Source organism: Meriones unguiculatus, chromosome 10, assembly GCF_030254825.1.
Source record: "Meriones unguiculatus strain TT.TT164.6M chromosome 10, Bangor_MerUng_6.1, whole genome shotgun sequence".
NCBI lineage: Eukaryota > Metazoa > Chordata > Mammalia > Rodentia > Muridae > Meriones > Meriones unguiculatus.
In genome coordinates this window covers 18,409,801-18,430,079 of record NC_083358.1, presented here as the reverse complement: position 1 = coordinate 18,430,079, position 20,279 = coordinate 18,409,801, and the positions used below count along the sequence as shown (strand labels likewise).

General features: G+C 48.0%; 1 protein-coding gene across 1 annotated transcript in view; it reads left to right on the top strand.

Annotated features, from left to right (window-relative positions):
• The window catches only part of Pmfbp1 (polyamine modulated factor 1 binding protein 1), a 40,410-nt gene extending 24,105 nt beyond the window's left edge, over positions 1-16,305 (top strand). Inside the window, exons 6-19 of the mRNA XM_060393263.1 lie at positions 2,305-2,431; positions 2,517-2,674; positions 4,075-4,315; positions 6,641-6,830; positions 6,971-7,124; positions 8,035-8,202; positions 8,412-8,549; positions 10,991-11,155; positions 11,622-11,789; positions 12,069-12,236; positions 12,858-12,961; positions 13,375-13,449; positions 15,382-15,620; positions 16,149-16,305. Coding sequence (XP_060249246.1) covers positions 2,305-2,431; positions 2,517-2,674; positions 4,075-4,315; positions 6,641-6,830; positions 6,971-7,124; positions 8,035-8,202; positions 8,412-8,549; positions 10,991-11,155; positions 11,622-11,789; positions 12,069-12,236; positions 12,858-12,961; positions 13,375-13,449; positions 15,382-15,620; positions 16,149-16,165 — 2,112 coding nt within the window. The 3' untranslated portion in view covers positions 16,166-16,305. The remainder of the gene's footprint in view (positions 1-2,304; positions 2,432-2,516; positions 2,675-4,074; positions 4,316-6,640; positions 6,831-6,970; positions 7,125-8,034; positions 8,203-8,411; positions 8,550-10,990; positions 11,156-11,621; positions 11,790-12,068; positions 12,237-12,857; positions 12,962-13,374; positions 13,450-15,381; positions 15,621-16,148) is intronic.
• The last annotated feature ends 3,974 nt before the right edge of the window (positions 16,306-20,279 follow it).

The following is a 20,279-nucleotide window of genomic DNA, read 5'->3' as shown; positions in this document are numbered from 1 at the left end:
AGCTCACTTTCTCCTTTTCATTTAGTCCAGGACCCCTGCCCAACATTCACAGTGGGTCTTCCATCTAAGCTGAACATTTCTGACTCTCATGGACATACCCAGGTTTGTGAGTCTTGTCACGCTGACATAAAGATTGGCCATCACAGCCTGTCTCCCACCATTTCATATTTCCTACCCAAAGTTTTCACCTGTCCAGATGTGCTGCCCACAAAATCAGCCTATCCCAGAAACCTCCCCTTCCCACAGTTGGCAGAGGCTGCGGTGAGCCTTTGACCCCACACAGGGTCACTGAGACTGTCCTGCATTTCTCTAGCTGTCACCTCTGTCTTTATGCTGCAGCTCTCCTTCCTGCTGACTTCAAAATCGAAAATCCCTCGGCACCCTGGATGCCAGGCAGTTCATCTCTGTGCCTCAGCCCTGTGCCCTGCTTCCTCGGCACTGGGAAGACACTGCCTTCTTCGGAGTTGAAGGAAGTATTTGAACAAACTCTGAGCCTGACGCAACCGGATGAGCCAGAGTTCTTCATCTGCTCCCACTCTCCCCTCACTTCTCCCGTTCTGACCCTTCCGGCATCCATGTTGTTCCTTGTCCATGGCCAGTAGTCAATCTCTCTCTGTGTTAAGGCTCTCCCATAGAAGGGGCTGGAGAGATGGCTCAGAGGTTAAGAGCACTGGCTGTTCTTCCAACGGCTCTATGTTCAATTCCAAGCAACCACATGGCAGCTTATAACCATCTGTAATGAGATATGATGCCCTCTTCTGACATGCAGGCAGAATACTATATAAATAATAACTAAATCTTAAAAAAAAAAAAAGCTCTCCCACAGATATTCAGCATGCCTTCCCCAACCCTTCTCCAGAAAGTCTATACAGGGGTCCCTCCCAGTGAGGTCAACCCACCATCCTATTTACAATAGCAGCACACACCCTGCCCGGCACACCCTGTACCCTCTCCTTCCATATTCGCTTTGCTCTGATGTGCCTTTCATAGCCTCACCAACCTCTGGCCGCTTCTGGAGTCATTATCATTATCAGGATCTCACTCTGCTGATGACCAGCTTCACAAGGATTTGTGTCTGTGTTCTGTGTACCACTGCCCCCAGTGTTAAGGTCTGGAGCTCGGTGAAGAAAACACCGCAGACTCAAAGAGTATGCAAACACCAAAGATCGTTCTATTCTGCAGAAATCCAACATGCAGGCATCACCATTCAGGCAAAATGGCCACCCCTGGATGGGGTCACAGTGCCAATATAAAGCCAGTTAGAGAGTTTCCAAAGATAGTTAGGTCATCTTTATTCTGATTGGTGTAGGTTAGGAGCTTGGGTACGGGTGTTTTGGGGGGATAGGAATGAGCCTGCTCAGGAGGTTTTGGGGGATATGTTTGAGCCAGGTCAGGAGTCAGTCATATGTTGGGGGCGTGCAAAACCAGCGCTGAGCCACCTTAGTTCTCTCTGGCCAGATGTCCTGCATTCTTTGTGGTCATTCTTGTGACTGGAGTTCCCATTTCTGGGAACATGGGCCTACTCTGCCTTAGTAAAAGAATGAGGCCTGTCATGGGGGTCAGCCAGGCGTATTTAACTGGGCCCTCTTACCAGTACCTGGGATGGTTCCTTGCTAAAAACTCCATTAGATATTGTTGCGGGGAGGACATTCCAGACGAACATGAGAAGACTTTTATTTCCTCTTAAAACTATTTCTTTCGAAACATCTGTCAGATTGAGATGTAATTGATAAACCACAAATTTCACCACTGGGTGTTGGTATATTCACAAGGTTGGGCGGCAGTCACCACTGTCATTGGCCCTGACGATCTCAAACCACTAGCAGTCTTTCCTCCTGCCTTCACTGGCCAATTGGTACCCTCTTCTGTGCTGTCTGTCTCCAGGACATTTTGCCTTTAAGAAAGCACCTTTTCCAGGGTTACGGAGGTGGCTGAGTCAGTAAAAGTGCTTGCTACGCAAACATGGGCCCTTGAATTTGACGCCAGCACTCATATGGAGTTACAACGTCTGATCCCAGAGCTGGAGAAGCAGAGACAGATCCTGGGAACCAGACTAGCCAAGTGGGTGAGAGTCAGTGAGAGATCCTGTCTCCAAAAACAGAAGGTGGGGGAATGGTTGAGGAAGACACCCGAAATCAGCCTCTGGCGCACACGCACACACACCACACGTGCAAACTCCTGCCTGCACACACTTACATAGTACACTGAATAAGTAGAAAAGGAAGGGAGAGGTGGAGAAAGGTTGGGAGGGAAGGAGGTTGGCTGCTTGGTTCTCACCCTGCTCTGCTTCCATCCAACGCTTAGCTTCTGAAGCACCTGCAGGAGCAGAAAGACAGCCAGTGCCTGCACATTGAGGAGTACCAGAACCTTGTGAAGGGCCTGAGCCTGGAGCTGGAGGCTGTGTCAGACCAGAAGAAAAACATCATGCAGGGTAAAACGGGACTGTGGGCCACGGCCGGGGAGTGGGAGGGCACCCGGCCTCCGATGGGTAAGGTGTGTTGTCCTGCCCAAACCAGACATGATGAAGCTGGAGCTGGAACTACACACACTGAGGGAAGAGGCGGCAGCCCACGTTGAGAAGAAGGACACGGATGTCGCCATCCTGCGTCAAAGCCTGCTGGACCTGCAGCAGCAGTGCACAGAGACACAGAAGCGGGCCCTGAAGAAGGACCAGGTGAGCTAGCACCCTCTGGGTCCTGGTGGGAACAGCCAACGGGCTAAGGGTGAAGCCAGGCCTTGGGCAGAAGCTTCTCCGCCTGCTGTGTCTACTGTGGAAGTCTCACAGTCCACTGCAGTAACACCCACTTGTTTCTAATAACAAGCGAGCTGGGTATAAAGCTGGACACAGTGGTGCATGCCTGTAATCCCAGCACTTGGGAAGCTGGGGAAGGAAGGTTATGAGGTCAGAACCAGCCTAGGCCCCATGATGATTCCCTGTCTCAAACACACACACAGATACACACACACTTGCAAATATCTTTTGAATGTACAAACCAGAGAGTGTGAGATGTTAGTGCAGCCATCCTGTAGCCTACGAGGTCTATAGTCACTATCATGACCTTGTTCTTGGAAAAACCTACAACCAGAGCCAAGAACAGGAAGAATGTGAAACCAGTGCTAGCATTGTTGGTCAGCACAATCCGAACCTTGTACATTCCTCAGCGCTACTAAAAGTAATACAGTTGGTTTCCAGTCATTAAAACCTCTTGTGTTAAAATAAGGCTGAAACCCACCAGTCAGAATAGAAGCATCTAGAAAAGTGGAGAAAAAAAAAAAAAGCAAGAAGTCTAGAAATGCCTGGCTCCTTCAGCATTCATCCGGCACTCTTGAGTGCCTAGGATATGCCAAACACCGTTCCGTGCACTGAGACTCATGCCACAAACACGCAAACAGCCCCGTCCTTGTGATGGATACCGGGCCATGGGTACAAAGAGAGTAACAAAGTTAACGTGTGATCCTGACAGAGTGGTGGCAGAGCCTGACAAATTTCTGAAACGGCTTTGGTGGCTGTTTTACTGGGTTGTGATGGAGGGCCTCTCTGAGGAGGTGACACTGGGCAGAGATTTGAATGCAGTGGCAGAACTGCCAGGTTGGTCCCATGCTATAATGGCTAACACGGAGAGAGAGCTGAAGGCAGGGACCTTGAGGAAGAACAGTCCAGGCAGAGGGCTCAGCAAGCACAGGGACCCTCCGGGTGTGGGAGGCTAGCTGAAGCTGAGACGGGTTGGCGTTCATGGATGCCAAGCCAGACAGACAGCCTAGATAGAACCAGGCCAGGCGCCTCCTGGAACGTGGGTGTAAACACTTGGGCCTTTTTCTAAGTAAGGCCAAAGCCTGCAGAGGGTTTTGAACTCAGGCAGCTCTGGCTTGCAATCTGAAAGGTCCCCTCGGGCTACTGCACTGAGAGTAGCCCGAGGGGACCCAAAATGGTGGCAGGGAGCACAGGTAGAAGGTTCTTGGGATATACTGGCAATGGCATGCTAGTGGCTAGCATGAGGACGCCGTACAGTCCTCCAACTGTCCCCATTGCCAGTGCTCAGGCCTCTCCCAGCACCCCTTCTTTGGTACCATCAGTTGCTCCAAGACAAGGATGAGAGACTACACGAGCTGGAGAAGAAACTGGCAGCGGCGCAGAACACCCTCATGGAGAAAGAGATGGAGCAGGAGAAGCTACGGCAGATTATAAAAGACCTCCAGACCCAGCTCCAGGGGATAACACCGAAGACATGCAGAGTGGACTGTGAGGCCGGGCTGTGCGAGGCCCAGAAGCTGAAGGAGTGTCTTGAGGAGACCAAGGAGCAGCTGAAGGTGGCAGGTGAGACCCAGGCCCGCACTGCCCCACCACACTCCCAGCGCCGTCTCTCCAAATGGCTGCCGTGGCTTCATCTTGTATCGATATCCCAGAAGTTCCCTCAACGTCCTGAACTCTGGCCTCTAAATTTACAGCCCTCCTGCTCCTATCCTGCCCTCAGCCACCTTTGATGAATGAATGCCCCAGTCCAGCTGGCAGCGGAGATGATAGGCTCGTGCATTTGCTTCCTGATGTAACATTTTGGCTCTGTCTTCTCCAGGCCCTTCACCACACAGTTTCGTTTCTCCCTCCCTGGTTTTCGATCCCACCTCCCCCTCTTTACTTTCAAACATGCTCTGCTCTGTAGCATGGGCTGGGGACCTAGTACTCACCTCTCTGAAGAGACTGATCTCTCTACTCACCAACCTCTTCTTGCCTTGGGTACAAGGTTTCTTCAGGATGATTACGTCTTTGGTTTTGGTTTGGTTTGGTTGTTGCTGTTTTGTTTTTGTTTTTGTTTTTGTTTTTGTTTTTGTTTTTTTTCAAGTCAGGGTTTCACTGTGTAACAGCCCTGGCTGTCCTGGAACTCACTTTGAAGATCAGGCTGGCCTTGAACTCGCAGAGGTGCACCTGCCTCTGCTTCCCTGAGTGCTGGGATTACAGGGGTTTGGCTGGCGAAATGACAGCGTTCTTAACTTGATTGATAGTCATACTGCTGAGCTCATTAAACACCCAATGTGTGAGCCACTCTACAGGACAGGAAATGCTTGGTGAATCTGCTATCGACATAAAAAGATCCGTCTCAGCTCCTCTCTCCCCAGCTCTGTCCTGACAACATTAGCCACCCACACTCAGCCCTCAGTTTTGTAGACATCATCCCTCAGTCCCACCCAGACCTCACGAGTGTTCCCTTTTCTCCATGCTCTGACCAGAGCCCTCCCTCCCTGCAGGTGCTTCCCGGGCCCTATCTGGTTCTATATCCATTCTTTAACCAGCTTCCTCCTCAGAAACTTTGCAGCTCTGATCAGTCCTACCATGAAAGGATAGCATCCCATTTCCTCCTCTCAGCTTTTCCAAACTGGGAAATAATCTCGTCCATGGTTTTTGTTGTTGTTGTTGTTGTTGTTGTTTGTTTGTTTGTTTGTTTTTAATCTCCCGGTCTCCTTTTCACAAAAATGTATAATTGCTACTTCTTTCTTCTGGTAGACCAGAACAGGACACTTCAAGGAAGGAATGGGAGAATTGTGTTTAAAGAAGAATAGCTGTAGAGTGAAGGAAACACACTACAAAAAAAAAAAAAAAAAAAAATATATATATATATATATATATATATATATATATATATATATGCCAGTGACAACTCAGCAGGACCTCTTCCCCCAGTGGAGGCAGGAAACTGAAAGCATATTGATGGAAGTCTTCTCTAATTGAATGCATTCCTGTTTGTTTGTTTATTTGTTTGTCTGTTTGTGTTTGTTTGTGTTTGTGTTTATTTGAGGCAGAGTCACACTATGTAGCTTTGACTGGTCTGGAATTCCTTATGTAGACCAGGTTGGTCCTGTGGAGCTCTTTCCTGCCTCTGCCTCCAAAATACACCACTGTGCCCAACGGGCATTGTGATTTTCCTAATGTGCTCTTTCCCTTACATGGATCTCCGAGTACAGTGTCAAGTGTAAACATTCCTTTCCTGCTGTCAATCTCCTGATCCCTCACTGATCCACCTTCTTGCTCAGCTGCAGCCTACCGTCCCTCCCAGTTTCCATCCCAGCTCAGCTAGTCATCCTTCACCCACGCACTCTCTCCACATTCTCTTCACCGCACATTTGTTCCCACAATCCCCTCCTCAGTACATTTTCCTTCTAAGGCTGTGTCATCTTCCTCCCTCATCACAAGACCATTCACAGCTGTCACAGCTGAGTCTGTGGGCAGTGTGAGTTCAACACCGCAGAGTTCTTGGGCTAGGAGGTAGCTTGGTGCTAGACTGGTTGGGTCCCCAGCACCCAAAAAAGAAGTCAATAAATTTCAGTGTTCCTTATGATGGACAGCCAACAATAGTGCTCACCAGATTAAACCCCTTGAGCCCTGAGATTTGTCCCTAATGACAGAACGAGTCACACAGGAGATGCTGAACAGTTTCTCTGAATTTGTTTAATTTTAATCAGGAAGGGATCCATGGCCAAAGGGTGGTTGAAGACAGACAATTTAGCAGAATTCCTGATGGCATCAGGAGAGGTGAGGACAGGTTGGCAACTGAAGCATGTCACAGAATAAAAGATTTAGTCTTTAGCGAGTCCTGACTGAGCCTTCTACGTGCTCCCTCTCACACGGAGCCTTCCTTGGCTGCTTCAGATCAGAAGCTAAACCAGTGTAAGGACGAAGCACAGATGGCCAAAAGCAACCTTCAGGACGCTCATCGGAAAATTGAGAATTTCCTTCTCCTGGATAAGGAGAAGACAGATGTCATTGAAGAGCTGCAGAGTCAGGTGCAGAAGCTGAAGAAGGAGCGCAAGGCGCATGAAGAGGAGCGAGCAGAAAACAGGTACCCCAGCCCCAGCCCCAGCCCACAGGTTGGCAGCTGCTCAGCAGTGAGATAGTGACATGTCAGGACCTAGAGTGGGACCATTGCCACAATCCATCAACACAGGCCCTGAAGCTCCCCCTGTGGTCACCTCATTATAGGAAGCGGCTCGAGGAGCTGGCCTCAGAACTCTGTGAAAGCCAGAGGAGGCTTTCAGTTTCAGACAAGGAAAAGCTGATGCTTCAGAACACCCTGGATGAAGATGAGAGGAAAAGAAACAAGTTGCTTGATGAAGCCAAATGTAGCGAGCAAAAGGTAAGAGAGAGGCAGGCAGCCACCTCCGGCACCTGCCCTGCCTGAGGCTAAGTGGCTCAGTCTCCACTAACTTCCCAGAATTTGTGTTAAACTGTTTCGCCAGCCACTCGGGACTAACAGTGAGCATTAGACATCAACATAACCAGAGGACTGATTGGGGTGTTGTATTGGTTGCTTTTCTGCTGCTGTAACAAAACAGCCTAGCCAAGGAAACTCGGAGAAGAAAAAGTGTATTTGGGCTTACACTGCAGAGCGTTCCGGTCCTTCACGACAGGGGTGGGAAGGGCTGCAGCAGGGTGCTTTGAGGCCTCGACCTGAACCACGAGCACAAAGCAGGGACAGGACAAGGCCTTAAATTCCCAAAGCCCATCCCCAATGACATACTTCCTCCAGCAAGGCCACATAGCCTAACACCTAACCCAAACATTGCCCACAACTGGGGACCAGGCTCCTCACGTAGGAGCCAATGAGGGACGTTCTCATTCAGACCAACACAACTGGTTCATTCATTCCTTTGTTTGTAGTAAACGCTCAACCTCCACTGACCTATTTCCCCCAGCTTCCACTGCTCTTCTTCTGATGACTGTCCTTGTCCGTCAATTGAAAGTCTTTGATCCCTGATCCTTTTGTGCTCTTCTGAGAGTCACTTTATTCAAAGAGGTTTTTATGTAAAGAGTTGGTTAGGTGGGCAAGAAAGTCTGCATTATAGAAACTAGACCCATAAATTGGTTTAGCTAAACAAAGAAAGGTGTCTCAGAACATTAAAGCAAATGTTCCCACCTCGTATGCAGGGAAGGAGAGCTGAGAAGTCACCCTCAAAGTTGTTTCCACCCCTCCCTGGATTTCTTTTCCCAAATATAATGGTATAGAACTGTCTTCCAGCCTACTCTTCCTCCACCCCTCCCTTCAGCAAAGGGAGCTAACAAATGCCAGAAGCAAGCTAGAAGAGGAACTTCTGGAGGTTAAAATATTACTGGAGGAGAAACGGGAGCAGCTGAAAAAGAGCAAAGAGCAGGAAAAGTTGCTGGAAGCAGAAATCGAGGCTTTGCAACAGGAAGCGAAAAAGAGGGAGAAGACGGTGAGAGAGAGAGAGAGAGAGAGAGACCCTGGGAAGACTGGGCTGTGAATTGGGGGCTGAGAGGGTGGGCAGACAGCCAGGAAGCTCAGCAGAGGATGAGAGCCCAGAACAACCAGGGCAAAAGAGGAGCGAGGGGGCGGGGTGGGGGGAAGAAGTGGAAGATTAACCCCTCTCCGGGGGCCGGGGTGGTCTTTGCTGTTTACTCTCAGGCGAAGGAGCACCTGAGGAAGCTGGAGGAGGAGAAAGAGAACCTGCAGACGGAGCTCAACAGCTGCTCCTCACACCTGGAAAGCGCCACCAACAAAGTCAACAACTGCAACAGGGCCATCCAAGAACTCAACGCGGAGGTGAGCAGACAGCCACCCCAAAGAAGGGGCCATGCCTCCCCAGCCCGACTGCATTTGTCGACAACTCTCCCCGGCTTGGCTGCCTACACCTGCTGAGGCCCCGGCAGCTCATCTCTGTCTTTTAATGGATGTCAGGTTGCTGCAGACCCTGGTATCTGATGGGGGGTGGGGGAGTTCTTCCTTAAGTAACCATACTTGGGAACCCTGCCCCAACAAAACAACAACAACAACAACAACAACAAAACAAAAACCTCAGTGAATTTGTTGTTTGGAGCCACTTGAGAGAGAACATTCTCAAAACTAATTGGAAAGTATAGTTGGTGCTAGGAGAGGGACACTGCGTTCCAGCTCCAGTTTAAATATGCAGATGAAAGTCACGGGCTGTGACATGGTCTAGGAACTGCACTTGAACTCAGCCCTTCTCTTTACGTACCTTCCATCTGCTTCACTCTCAACAACGTATGTACCATTGTGAGCCCCCATTTGCAAAGGAAGGAAAAGCTGAATCCCAGGGCCACTGATTAGTAAGTGATGGGATGAAGCAGTGTTTGAACCCGGATCATCCAGCTCCAATGCCCTCTCCCTTTTCTCCAGCACACACAGTGACGCTTTCCCACAGCAGAATATATAATACCATCTTTCTCCTTAACTCAACACTATGGTAAAAAGTAATCAGAATTTTGGCTCATCGTTGTGTTTCTAGTTTGAGTCCTGCTTGTGTGTGTCTCTTTTTTTTCCATGCTTGGAATAATCTAAGGAATGAAATAAGGCCGGTGCAACCAGAAAGTACTGATAAGAGGGACAGGTGTACGACAAGACTGGAAAGATAAGTAGAAACAGACCTCGTGGCCTCTGTTAAGAAATTTTGAGTTGTATTTTAAAAGCAATGAAAATCTATTGGTAGAATTTCCTCAGAGGGACAAGACATATGGGACTCTGACTAACGTGTTGGGGGAGAGGTGAGTGTAGCATTGAGGCAGCCGTTTAGGAGGGTGAGTGGATTAGGGTGGCCCTAGGGAAGATCACTGACGGGCCAGCCACGGGACAGAGCCAGGAAGCAAGGATGACGTAGTGGCTACACATCCTTAAGGTTTCCCTCTGCTTCCCGACTTAGAAACACAGCTCTCTGTCCTGGGCTTAAAGTCTACAAGGAGGTGACTCACTTTGTTCATAGTAATTCACGCCCATGTGGTCACGGATAGGCTACAAAGCCTTTTTTCGTGCGTCGTCCCAGTTGTTCTTGAACACTGTATGAAATTGCTGAAAGGTTCTCAGGCTATGAAGGAAGGACCGAGGGCCTGAGAAATAAGTGATGGAATCTGGACCTAAACCCAGATTGTGTGATTCGAGAGACTGCCTTTAACCACTCCGGTGTACTCATTGCCAAGTGTAAGCTGTAGGATTGTTTTAAATACACTTCGGTCAAAGTTGTGTTCACTGGGCCCCTTACACCATACAAGATTTGAATCTCCAAATAGACAGTATAACTTTCCATTCAACTAAAAATTGAAGGTTTATTATATGACTATTGTGTGGCTATTTTGTGTTGTGCTCTAAGGTCCAACAAGGAGGTAGAGATGACTAAAATACATACAACTAAAATGCTGTATCATAGCTATTAGCTTGGTGTTGGATTCTAGATCTGTGTGTGTGCACGTGCCCATGGGTATCTGTGAACATATGTATGTGTGCAAGTAGAGACCAGAGGACAACTTAAGGTGTCAACTTCGTGCGTCATCAGTATTTCTTGTTCTGGGACAGGGTTTCTTGGTGGCCTAGAAATCACCAAATAGGCTAGTCTTCTTGGCCTTCGAATCCCAGGGATCCTCCTGTCTCAACCTCCCCAGCACTGGGATTAGTTATAAGAGCATACTGCCATAACCAGCATCTTTTTTTTAAATTTTATGAGTATGTATGATTTGTCTACATGTATGTCTGGGTAGAACGCAGTGCCTATGGAGGCCAGAGAAGGCATCAGATCCGCCAGGACTGGAGTTACAGATGTTTGTAAGTCACCATGTGAGTGCCAGGAATTGAACTCAGGTCCTCACTAAGCAATCTCTCCAGCAATCTCAAGACCCATCTTTTTTAAAGCGGTTCGAGAAACCTAACTTAACTCCTCACAAGCACTGTGTAGTCCGAGCTGTCTCCCCAGACCAGATGGATGTCTTTGTATCTATCTGTGACACATACTCTGTGTACTAGCATGTCCCCATGCTGCTTATTATTGGAGATATGGTAGCCATAACAGGTGGCGTGGCTAGAGAGATGCAGGGATGCTTGGAAAGAGCTCTGTGTTCCATGACAGGGAGACGATAAGATGCGAGCGTGAACGCCAGTCCTCAGCAGTTTACGGCAGAGAGCCCAACTCTCGTCTCTCTCCTCCAGTCAGACATCTGTGGCCAGGGACAGCTTTGATAGTGTGTTCTTGTTCCCTAAAGATAGCCCACCAGAAAGACTCCATCATGAGTCTGCAGACGAAGCTCGACTCAGCTCTACAGAAAGAGAAGAAGTTAATGCAGACCATGGTCAGTAAGGAAGCCTACGAAGAAGCCATACGCAAGTCGGGCATCTGCCAAGATGACCTGACACAAGCTCTGGAGAAGGTGAGGTCACGCTGGTTCTCCACCAAGGGAGAAGTTTAGGAGCTCTGAGGGAGCAGGAGCCAAACAATGACACTCCTCATGGCTTTTCGACTCTTGCCTGGACAGGGCTGTCCTGCCCAACAAAAGCCTGCATTCTCTTAGTTTATATGTTGCGTTTGTTGTGGGGTGGTAGAGACCGTCTTTCCACTCACGGGCGATTCGGGGACAGGGTCTTTCCCAATCTCTGGGGATCATGCCTAAACATCAGTGGATCTGAGTAGAAAGAAAGGAAACAGAGGGAGGAGGATAAAAACCGGGGAGGGACATTCAGAAAGCCAAGCACTGTCCTTCCCCACCCCTCTTTAACACTGGCAAGCTGACCGTGGCCAGAGGACAGAGAAAGCCTGGAGCCTTCTGTACTAAAGATTCAGCTCAGAGGGCCAGGAGCCCTGGTGACCACTCTAATCCACTCTATCTTTGCCGGAAGCTCACTCATGCCACCTCTGAGACAAAGAACCTGCAGCACATCTTGCAACAGACCCAAGAGAAGAAAGCTCAGCTGGAAAATGAAATCATAGCTTACGAGGAAAGGATGAGAAAGCTCAACGTGGAGTTAAAAAAACTGCAGGGCTTCCACCAGCAGAGTGAGCTAGAGGTGAGGAGGGGCCGGTGGGGCACGTGGGCTGCCTTCCTCTTAGAGGTTCACAAGGTCACCTTTTGCATGCAGAATTATTTAGCACTCAGCCATACTCTTTGGCTCCTGGGTTCACCCCACCTTCTGGAATGCCAGGCAGGCAGGAAGATCAGAGCAGGGGTGCCCTCTGCTGGTCACTGGAAATAAAAGGCATCTTCCCAAGCCAACCTTCCCAGGTGGAGAGGGCGCCTCGCCTGGTCCCCGCCCCTGCCCACCCCCATCACTTGCACTCCTGAGCAGGTGCACAACTTTGACAAGAAACTGGAGGAGATGAGCTGCCAGGTGCTGCAGTGGCAGAAGCAGCACCAGAATGACCTCAAGATGCTGGCGGCGAAGGAGACGCAGCTTCGGGAATTCCAGGAGGAAATGGCTACCCTGAAAGAGAACCTCCTTGCGGATGAGAAGGAGGTGGGCACTGTTTGGATTCTGCAACTTTATTCCAGGCCACTACCCTTTCTCCCTGTGGTTTTGTGTTATAGAGAGATATTGACCAAGACCCTGTCTCAGCAAAGGACAACAGTTAACACTCACAACCCCCCAGTTCATGTCCTTCCAGGTTTTGCCGCCCAACTAGTTAAGTGGCCTTCTAGATATGAGCCATATCCAAAAGCCAGAGCAGTACCATTCATGGCAGGAGTCGTAGGACATCTTAGGCTGGCCACAGGGCCCTTGTTTAAATGAAAAAGCAGCACTTCTTCTCCCTGGTTCTCTCCCCCCATCTGTTGTGACATCAGCTCAGCACACTATTGTTTTAGAACAAGTCGCTTCACTGCCATTAGCCTGAGAACCATTGCTGTAAGTGGACAGGCCTACCGTGTCTGCCAGGCCTGGTGCCTCCTCTGTGGCATCACCACAGTGAAGAATGCAGGTCTCGAGTGTGGCAGCTCTGGCCCCCAGGTTGGGCAGGGTTGGGGTTTTGTTGTTGTTGTTGTTGTTGTTTTCGCGGAAAGAAAAATCCAGACTGGGGGGAGCAGGGTAGCCATCCGTACCCTCATCCCTTACAGTCTCATTCCCTTGTCCTATGCAAAGCCATGCTGCCTGTCCCCGAGGCCCACAACCAAAGACACCTGTAGGATCCACCAGGACAATGATCAGATTATGTGCAACATGGAGCAGTGGGCAAAGGAGCAGAAGTAAGTGCCTGAGACAAAAGTAGCGCGGCCGGTCCCACGGCGGGGCCAAGCTGAGGACCGCAGGAACCAATCACACATGCCTGCACACAAGGGTTGGCAATCAGATAGAGCGGGGGTGGGGTCTCACCCCTTCAGGCGGGTTTGCAAAGCCTGCAACATGGCAACAGAGTATCAGCGGATGCAAGGCACACCTCCCAGGATGCAAGCTTTTTCTTCCAGGCTCACAAGGATCCCTTGAACCCATTCCCTTTGTGACTTGTCAAGGACTCACAAAGCTCTCCCTCTAGGAACAAGGTGCTGGGGGGAGGCAAGGAACCAGCAGAAACCCTGCTGGGAAGATCCATGCCCATCAGTGAGGTTCTTCTCGCTCATCCAGGGAAGAGCCATTCTTTCCCCCGTGTGTCTTATTACAGGATTGCCAATGAGAAACTCGGAAACAAGCTTCGAGAGCAGGTCAAATATATCGCCAAACTGACTGGTGAAAAGGAGTAAGTTGTCCTCCCTACGTGGTTGTCTCTTAGGACCACCCCTGGCTGGTGGACATCCTGTATAGGGACCAGCCCCCTCCCCCGAGAGAGAGAGAGAGAGAGAGAGAGAGAGAGAGAGAGAGAGAGATCCGGATGGACCCTGAGACCTGAAACAATCCTTTAAGTTGGATAAGGAATTGGAGGGGAGAACGGGACCACTATGACACGGAGAATAAGAAGCCAAGGCCACTGAGAGAAGAGTGGGACAGAGAGTTAGGGAATGCAGGCCACACCAGACCCTGCCGGGCAGCACATGAACTAAAGGGCTGCAGAAGACAGACTGTCAAAGAGCGAGTGGACAGCGCATGTGACCAGAGAAGAGGCTGAGGATCCGTTCCATCACATGATTGCTTCTTAAAAGAACCATGACACTTTCTAATGGGGAAAAAAAAAACATCTTATGAAAAGATTTTAGCTGAAATAATAGCTGTCATAACCTTACCCAGGGGCACGGGCCACCATAACTTCGAAGCCTGCCTGGGCTATATATTTAGTTCAAGGCCAGAGTGGGCAATTTAATGAGTCCTTGTCTCAAAAATCATAGATGAGGAAAAGACCTAGGGACATAGTCCAGTGGCAGCACACTTGTATGGCTTGAGCAAGACCCTCGGCTCAATCCTTAGGACTGCCAAAAAAGATTAGAAGGGAATAGATAACTCCAGGCTTTTATTATTATTATTATTATTATTATTATTATTATTATTATTATTATTATTATTTACCAAGTTCCAGAAACAGCCATTTCATCATGAACTCATTCTTGAACTTCTTTGGTCTTTTTTGAAGGAAAACCATTTTTTAATACTAATAATAGCTCAACTAATATTTATTTAGCATGTGAAAAGCAGCATTCTAACTGTTTCGCACACATTGACCTTTTTAATCTTGCTAAGATCTCATGAGCTGAGAATATAGGCACTCCTTGACTTAGGGTAGGGCTACGTCTGGATAAAATTCATTATAAATTGAAAATACTATTCAGCCAAACATGCATTTAATACCCAAAATTTTTCGCACGGAGCAGCTTAGTCTGCAGAGCGGTGGCTGTGGTTGAACTGCAAGCTTCAGCCCATTGCCATTTCCCAGCGTCCCCTAAGACTGGGCCACATCCTGCCAGTATGAAGAAAAAAAAATCCAAATTCAATTCCTATTGAGTGATATCATTTTCACACCATTATGAAGCCAAAAATATTATAATCTGAAACATTGTGCCAGGGTCTATCAGTAGTGATAGAGCCGTTTGTAGAAGAGGAGAGAAATGATCCTGAAAGCTGAATGTCTTCCTCTGTCCCCACAGAGTCTCTGTCATTCCAGTGCTCTCAGGACTTGCTAGGAGAAATCCACAGGTTGATAATAGTTGCCATCTGTTAAGCCATGGAGAAGATACTAAATTATCTTTCCTCTGCTCCATATCCCTGCCTCTACCAACACATCTGTAAAATGGGAAGAAAAATTCGGCCATGTTCTCAAAAGAGCCAGGAGCCCTGTCCTCTCTCCTCTTCAGAAAGAGGAGCAGAGAAAACTAGGGTGTTGACTTCGGGTGACGGCATTTCCCGGACAGAGCATCCAAAAGTGAGAGCTATCTAGAGCAGCCTTCTGGTTCTTCTCTCAGTTTCCATCATTTGTCAAACTGAATCTTTCCATGAACCCCAGACAAGGCAGGCTTACTTGTCCCCATCAAAAAATACAGACCAGAGGCCCAGAGCTGACAGAGGGGATCCTCTTCCTGGATCTTCCTCATGCCCCAGGTTCAGGACACAGGGTGTATGTCGGAACCCAGCTCTGAAAAGGTGGGCCCACCTCACCCCTTTCCTGTGACAGCTTCTGGGTCCTCCCCAACCAGGAGCCAAGCAGACCAAACCTTCCCTCCTCCCCTCACTCTCCCTCCTGCAGCCACCTCCACAACGTAATGCTCCATCTGCAGCAGGAAAACAAAAAGCTGAAGAACGAGATAGAAGAGAGGAAGCTGAAGGCCGGGAACGGGAGGATCTGCAACAAAGTCCTGAGCCCAAGCAAACTGGAGGCCACCACAAAGGGGAAGCCGTGCGGTGTGATGGGCTGGAGAGGAGTAACCCAGGACCTGCCACCGAAAACAGATGTCACCAAGTACATGGGGATGCCCCACTTCTCGGGTGCGCGTGCCGCATGCTACCGTAATGTCTCCTTTCACTTGTCCCATGGACCAAAACTGCGATAATGTGCTGTTTTACTTTAAAGATCACTGGATTAGACTTCCTAAAGGAAGAAGCAAATAGGCTACTAAAGACCTTTGGGCACACATTTAGCTTGCCTTGGACCGGTGACCAATCCTTCCACATCTGTAATGTCCCTCAGATGTGACAGTGTTGGTGATACGCAAGTGCCTCGTACCTCAGACCTATCTCTTCCCTGACTCCATCCCATTGTGGGGTGTAGGGAAAAGAAGGAAAGAAAAAAAAAATAGGTGTCTTCCTTCTTTTATTTGGCTGGAAACCCTACAACAACACCCCAGCCCTCCACTCAGCCTTGGCCTGTGGTCCTGTTCCTATCACCTCTTTATTTCATGAGACCCCAGATGTTACTCTACCACAGAGCTGCCTTAGCCATGAGGCTGGCCCTGAAGAAGTCAACCATTCATTCCTCCTCAGATTAAAGCTTTCATTTCTTCCCTGCTCCCCCAGGATCCTCATATTCCTAGAATCGGACCATCGCCCTAAGCTCCTTTCTACTCGGTTTCTGAGGACCGTGAGTTTCCATCCCTCTTACTTGACTGGAACCAGCCCCTACGGTCATCTGTCAAGACCCCTGCCTAGTTTGCAAGATGTTCATGATTTATTGAGTTTTGTCTACTTCCTGAAGTAGAGTGAGCTGTGGTACCCCACTCCCCCCACCTCCAGGACAAACTATGAAATAAAGACAAACAACACAGCCTCCACATCTCTGAGGTGTCTCTGTGCCGCCCATCAGCAGCAACCTGCCCATCCCTGCATTCTTCACATGCCAAAACATGCTGATCTCTCTTTACTTTTGTAGGAGAAATAGTGTTAAGTTACCTGGATTTGGTTTTTGAACCAACAAGCAGGAATTAGTGCCTTTTTGCATTTTTGATTTATTTTGTTGTTGTTGTTGTTGTGTTTTTTTGTTTTGTTTTGTTTTTGTTTTTTTTGTTTTGTTTTGTTTTTTTTCCTGTGTGTCTCTGTCTGGAATTTTAAATAGAAAAAAAAAATCTAGAAGCCTTGTTTTTCCCTCCACAAAGGAAAATAGTTCTAGGACTCAAAAGAAAGTGCTAGAAAAAGGTGATGCATTTTCCAAGCGGGGACAGTTGAGCCCACCATCTGTCTCCTCCCTGGCTGCCATATTACATTCCTCCTTTTAACAAGTTTACTTTTCTCCCCAGCCAGGGCAATACAAGTAAAATTCCATTATAACAAACTCCAAGGACAGCTAAACCACTTTATTGTGGTAGGATTTTGTTAAGCTGAGTACATGTCTGGAATTTATATTTCCATTCCATGGGAAATAGAGACAAATAGCTACCAGGGTAAAAGAAGAGAAAGAAATGGAAGAGCTTGCATTTCTAAAAGGGTGGGAAGATGGAAGAAGCCCGCTGGTGGGCAATGATTCTCCCATACCCTTGCCTCCCTCCACAGCCAAATCAAGGCCAAAAAAACTCGCTGCTAATGGTGATGCTTCAACCTCGCCAGGCTGCAGGAGGCTACGTTCCAGCCAGAACTTCCAGAGGGAAGTGGGGTACTGAGCAGCTTTGGAAACCTTGCCTAGTGTTTGATGTCCATCTCCCCAGCTTGGTTCAGACTAACGTTCATTTTCTAGAGAAAAGTATGACTGAAAAACACCTGACACCAATGAGACCTACACCAGGGCCTTAGATACAGCCCCTTTACTCAAAACCAAGTTTAATATCCTTAAAGTCCACAGTCAGTCTACTAAAAAGGCAAGCAGATCTCCATAATTCATGTACGTTAGCCAAAATGACAACCTTCAGGTACCATGAATGTCACACAGTTATTCTAAGCTGTCTTTCATTTTCTGTGGGGGTTGATTATATCAGATCAAAACAGAAGCAAAGTATGGGAAAGCAAGAAGATAGAAATGTTTTACTATTTCACCCAGTCACCTCACTGTGAAAGCTCGGGCAGGCAGAAGACCGGCAGAGAGAATAGACCTAGAGAAGGAAGGAGAAAGAGGAGGAAGCTAAGTGTTACTTAAGAAATAACTGAAATAACCAAAGTCAGTTTCCATGCCATTTACTATCTGATACTAAAAAGAAATGGTTGTGGCAATACATTTTGCCATTAAAACACATACACAGACAACAAAGTGAGGATAGAAGGCAAGTTCATTTGCATAATAAAAGCTCCGTATGAAAAACCCATAGCTTCATGCTCACACCTAACAGGCTTCCTCTGAGACTAAGAATAAGACAAGGATGCCCACTTTTGCCTCTTCTATTGAAGTACCAGTTATTGTATCCAGAATGCTTGGGGAGGGAAAAGAAAAAATATCCAAATTACCTGAGTGGTGCTGGCACTCAATCCCAGCACTCAAGAGGCAAAGGCAATTGCATCTCTGAAGTCAAGGCCAGCCTGGTCTACAGAGTTTCAGGACAGCCAGGGCTACACAGAGAAACCCTGTCTAGAAACAAATGATATCCCAATTAGAAAAGAGGGCTGGTGAGATGGCTCAGCAGGTGTAGTGGTTTAAACAAGGATGTCCCCCAAAGGCTCAGATATTTGGACACCTGGCCCCTAGTCGTTGGCACTGTTTCCGGAGGTTTAGGAGGCAGAGCCTTGCTAGAGAAAGTAGGTCACGTGGGGCACCACTTCCTGCCTCGGCTTCCTGTTCCTGCCCCCATACTTCCACCTCACTATGATGATCTCCTAACCCTCACACTCTCTCTTCTTTAAGTTGCCTTGGTCATGGTATTTTATCACAGTAAAATAATAGAGCAGGCTAAAGTGCTCACTGAGCAAACCTGGATACCTGGATTCCATCCCCGAACCCATGTCAAAAAGCTGGGTGTGGTGGCACGCCTCTGTAACCCCAGCACTCCTACAGCAAGATGGGAGGCAGAGGAAGAAAGAGGCACCAGAAGGTTCATGGGCCAGCCTTGGGTATGCGGCATGGCTGGAAAAGGACGGCCCTGCCTTAGTAAGGTGGGTGGAGAGAACCGACTACCAGTTCACAGATCATATTTTATGGTAGAAAACCCTATGCGGGCTGTAGCTTAGTGGAGCCCTTGCTGCATGTGCACAAGGCCCTGGGTTCAATCCCCAGCACTGTATAAGCATGTAGGGGAACCCCAGCACCTGGGAGGAAGAAGGACAAAAACCAGGAATCCGAGGCCATCTTTAATTACATAGGAAGTCTAAGAACAAACCAATTCAGGGAAGTAGCGGGATAAAAAAGGTTATACACAAAACCCAGTTGCATTTTTATATGCTAAGAACAGTCCTGGAAAAAAATTACAAAACCAATACCACTTACTATAGAACCAAAAAGAATCAAATAGATAAGGCATGGTGGCACATAACTGTAACCCCAATATTCCGAAGGCTGAGGTAGGAGGATCACACGTTCAAGGCCAGCCCAGGACACAAAAAAATTGGAATTAGCCAAGAGAGTTGTGCTGGCTAGTTCTAATGTCAACTCGATGCAGGCTAGTCATTTAGGAAGAGGGAACCTCAGCTGAGAATATACCACACCAGATTGGTCTGTGAGCGAGCCTGCTGGGCATGTTCTCGATGACTGAGGTAGGCAGTGCCACCCCCAGGCTGCTGAGCCTGGGTACCGTAATAAAGCAAGCTATGAAGAGCAAGTCGGGATGTAACACCCTCCATGGCCTCTGCATCGGTTCCTGCCTCCAGGCTCCTGTCTTAACTTCTCTAGATGACAGACTACAAACTATGAAATGAAATTAGCCCTCTCTTCCTCAAGTTGCTTTTGGTCATAGTGTTTTAGCAAAGCAATAGAAACCCTAACTAGTAACAGGGTGAAAGACTGACATAATGACAACTATAAAGCATTGCTAAAGCAGAAATAAATAGAAACAGTCCATGTTTGTGGACTGGAAAACGTAGTATCAATTTGCTATGAATGGATTTATAGATTTGGTACAACTTCTATCAAAATTCCAATATCTTTTCCAGTAATAGAAAAATTCATGCCAGAATTCATATATAATTTAAGGGAGACTCAATCATAAGGAAGAATAAAGCTGAAGAACTCATACTCTGACTTTGTAACTCTTTTTAAATGTTTCTTTTCTGTGTATGGATATATTGCCTATATGCTGTGTGTGTGTGTGTGTGTGTGTGTGTGTGTGTGCCAGAAGTGGGGGTCAAAGCCCCTAGAACTGGAGTTACAGGCGGTGGTTGTGAGCCATCATGTGGGCTCTAGGGAATTAAGCCTGGGTCCTCTGCAAGAACATTAAGGGTGCTTATCCCTTGAGCCTGCAAAGCTTTTGTGGACAAAACAGAGTGGCTCTGTCATGACAGAGAGCCCAGACAAACACCCTTGCACACATGGCCACATTGACAAGGGTAGCAAGACCATTTAATGGGTAAAGGGACAGCCTTCAACAATAGGGACTGGAAAAATGGGGTATCGATATGCAGATGAATGAAAGAGACCTTAACAGCATATATAAAACCAACTCAACTACAAAGGGTAAACTCAGATACTGAAAAGAAAGCACCCCATCAGCCCTAGGCAAGGCACTTTTATAGACTGCCCAGGCAACCAAGGCTCTCACTCCATCAAGTCCAAAACATGAGGAGTTCACTTCAGAGTCA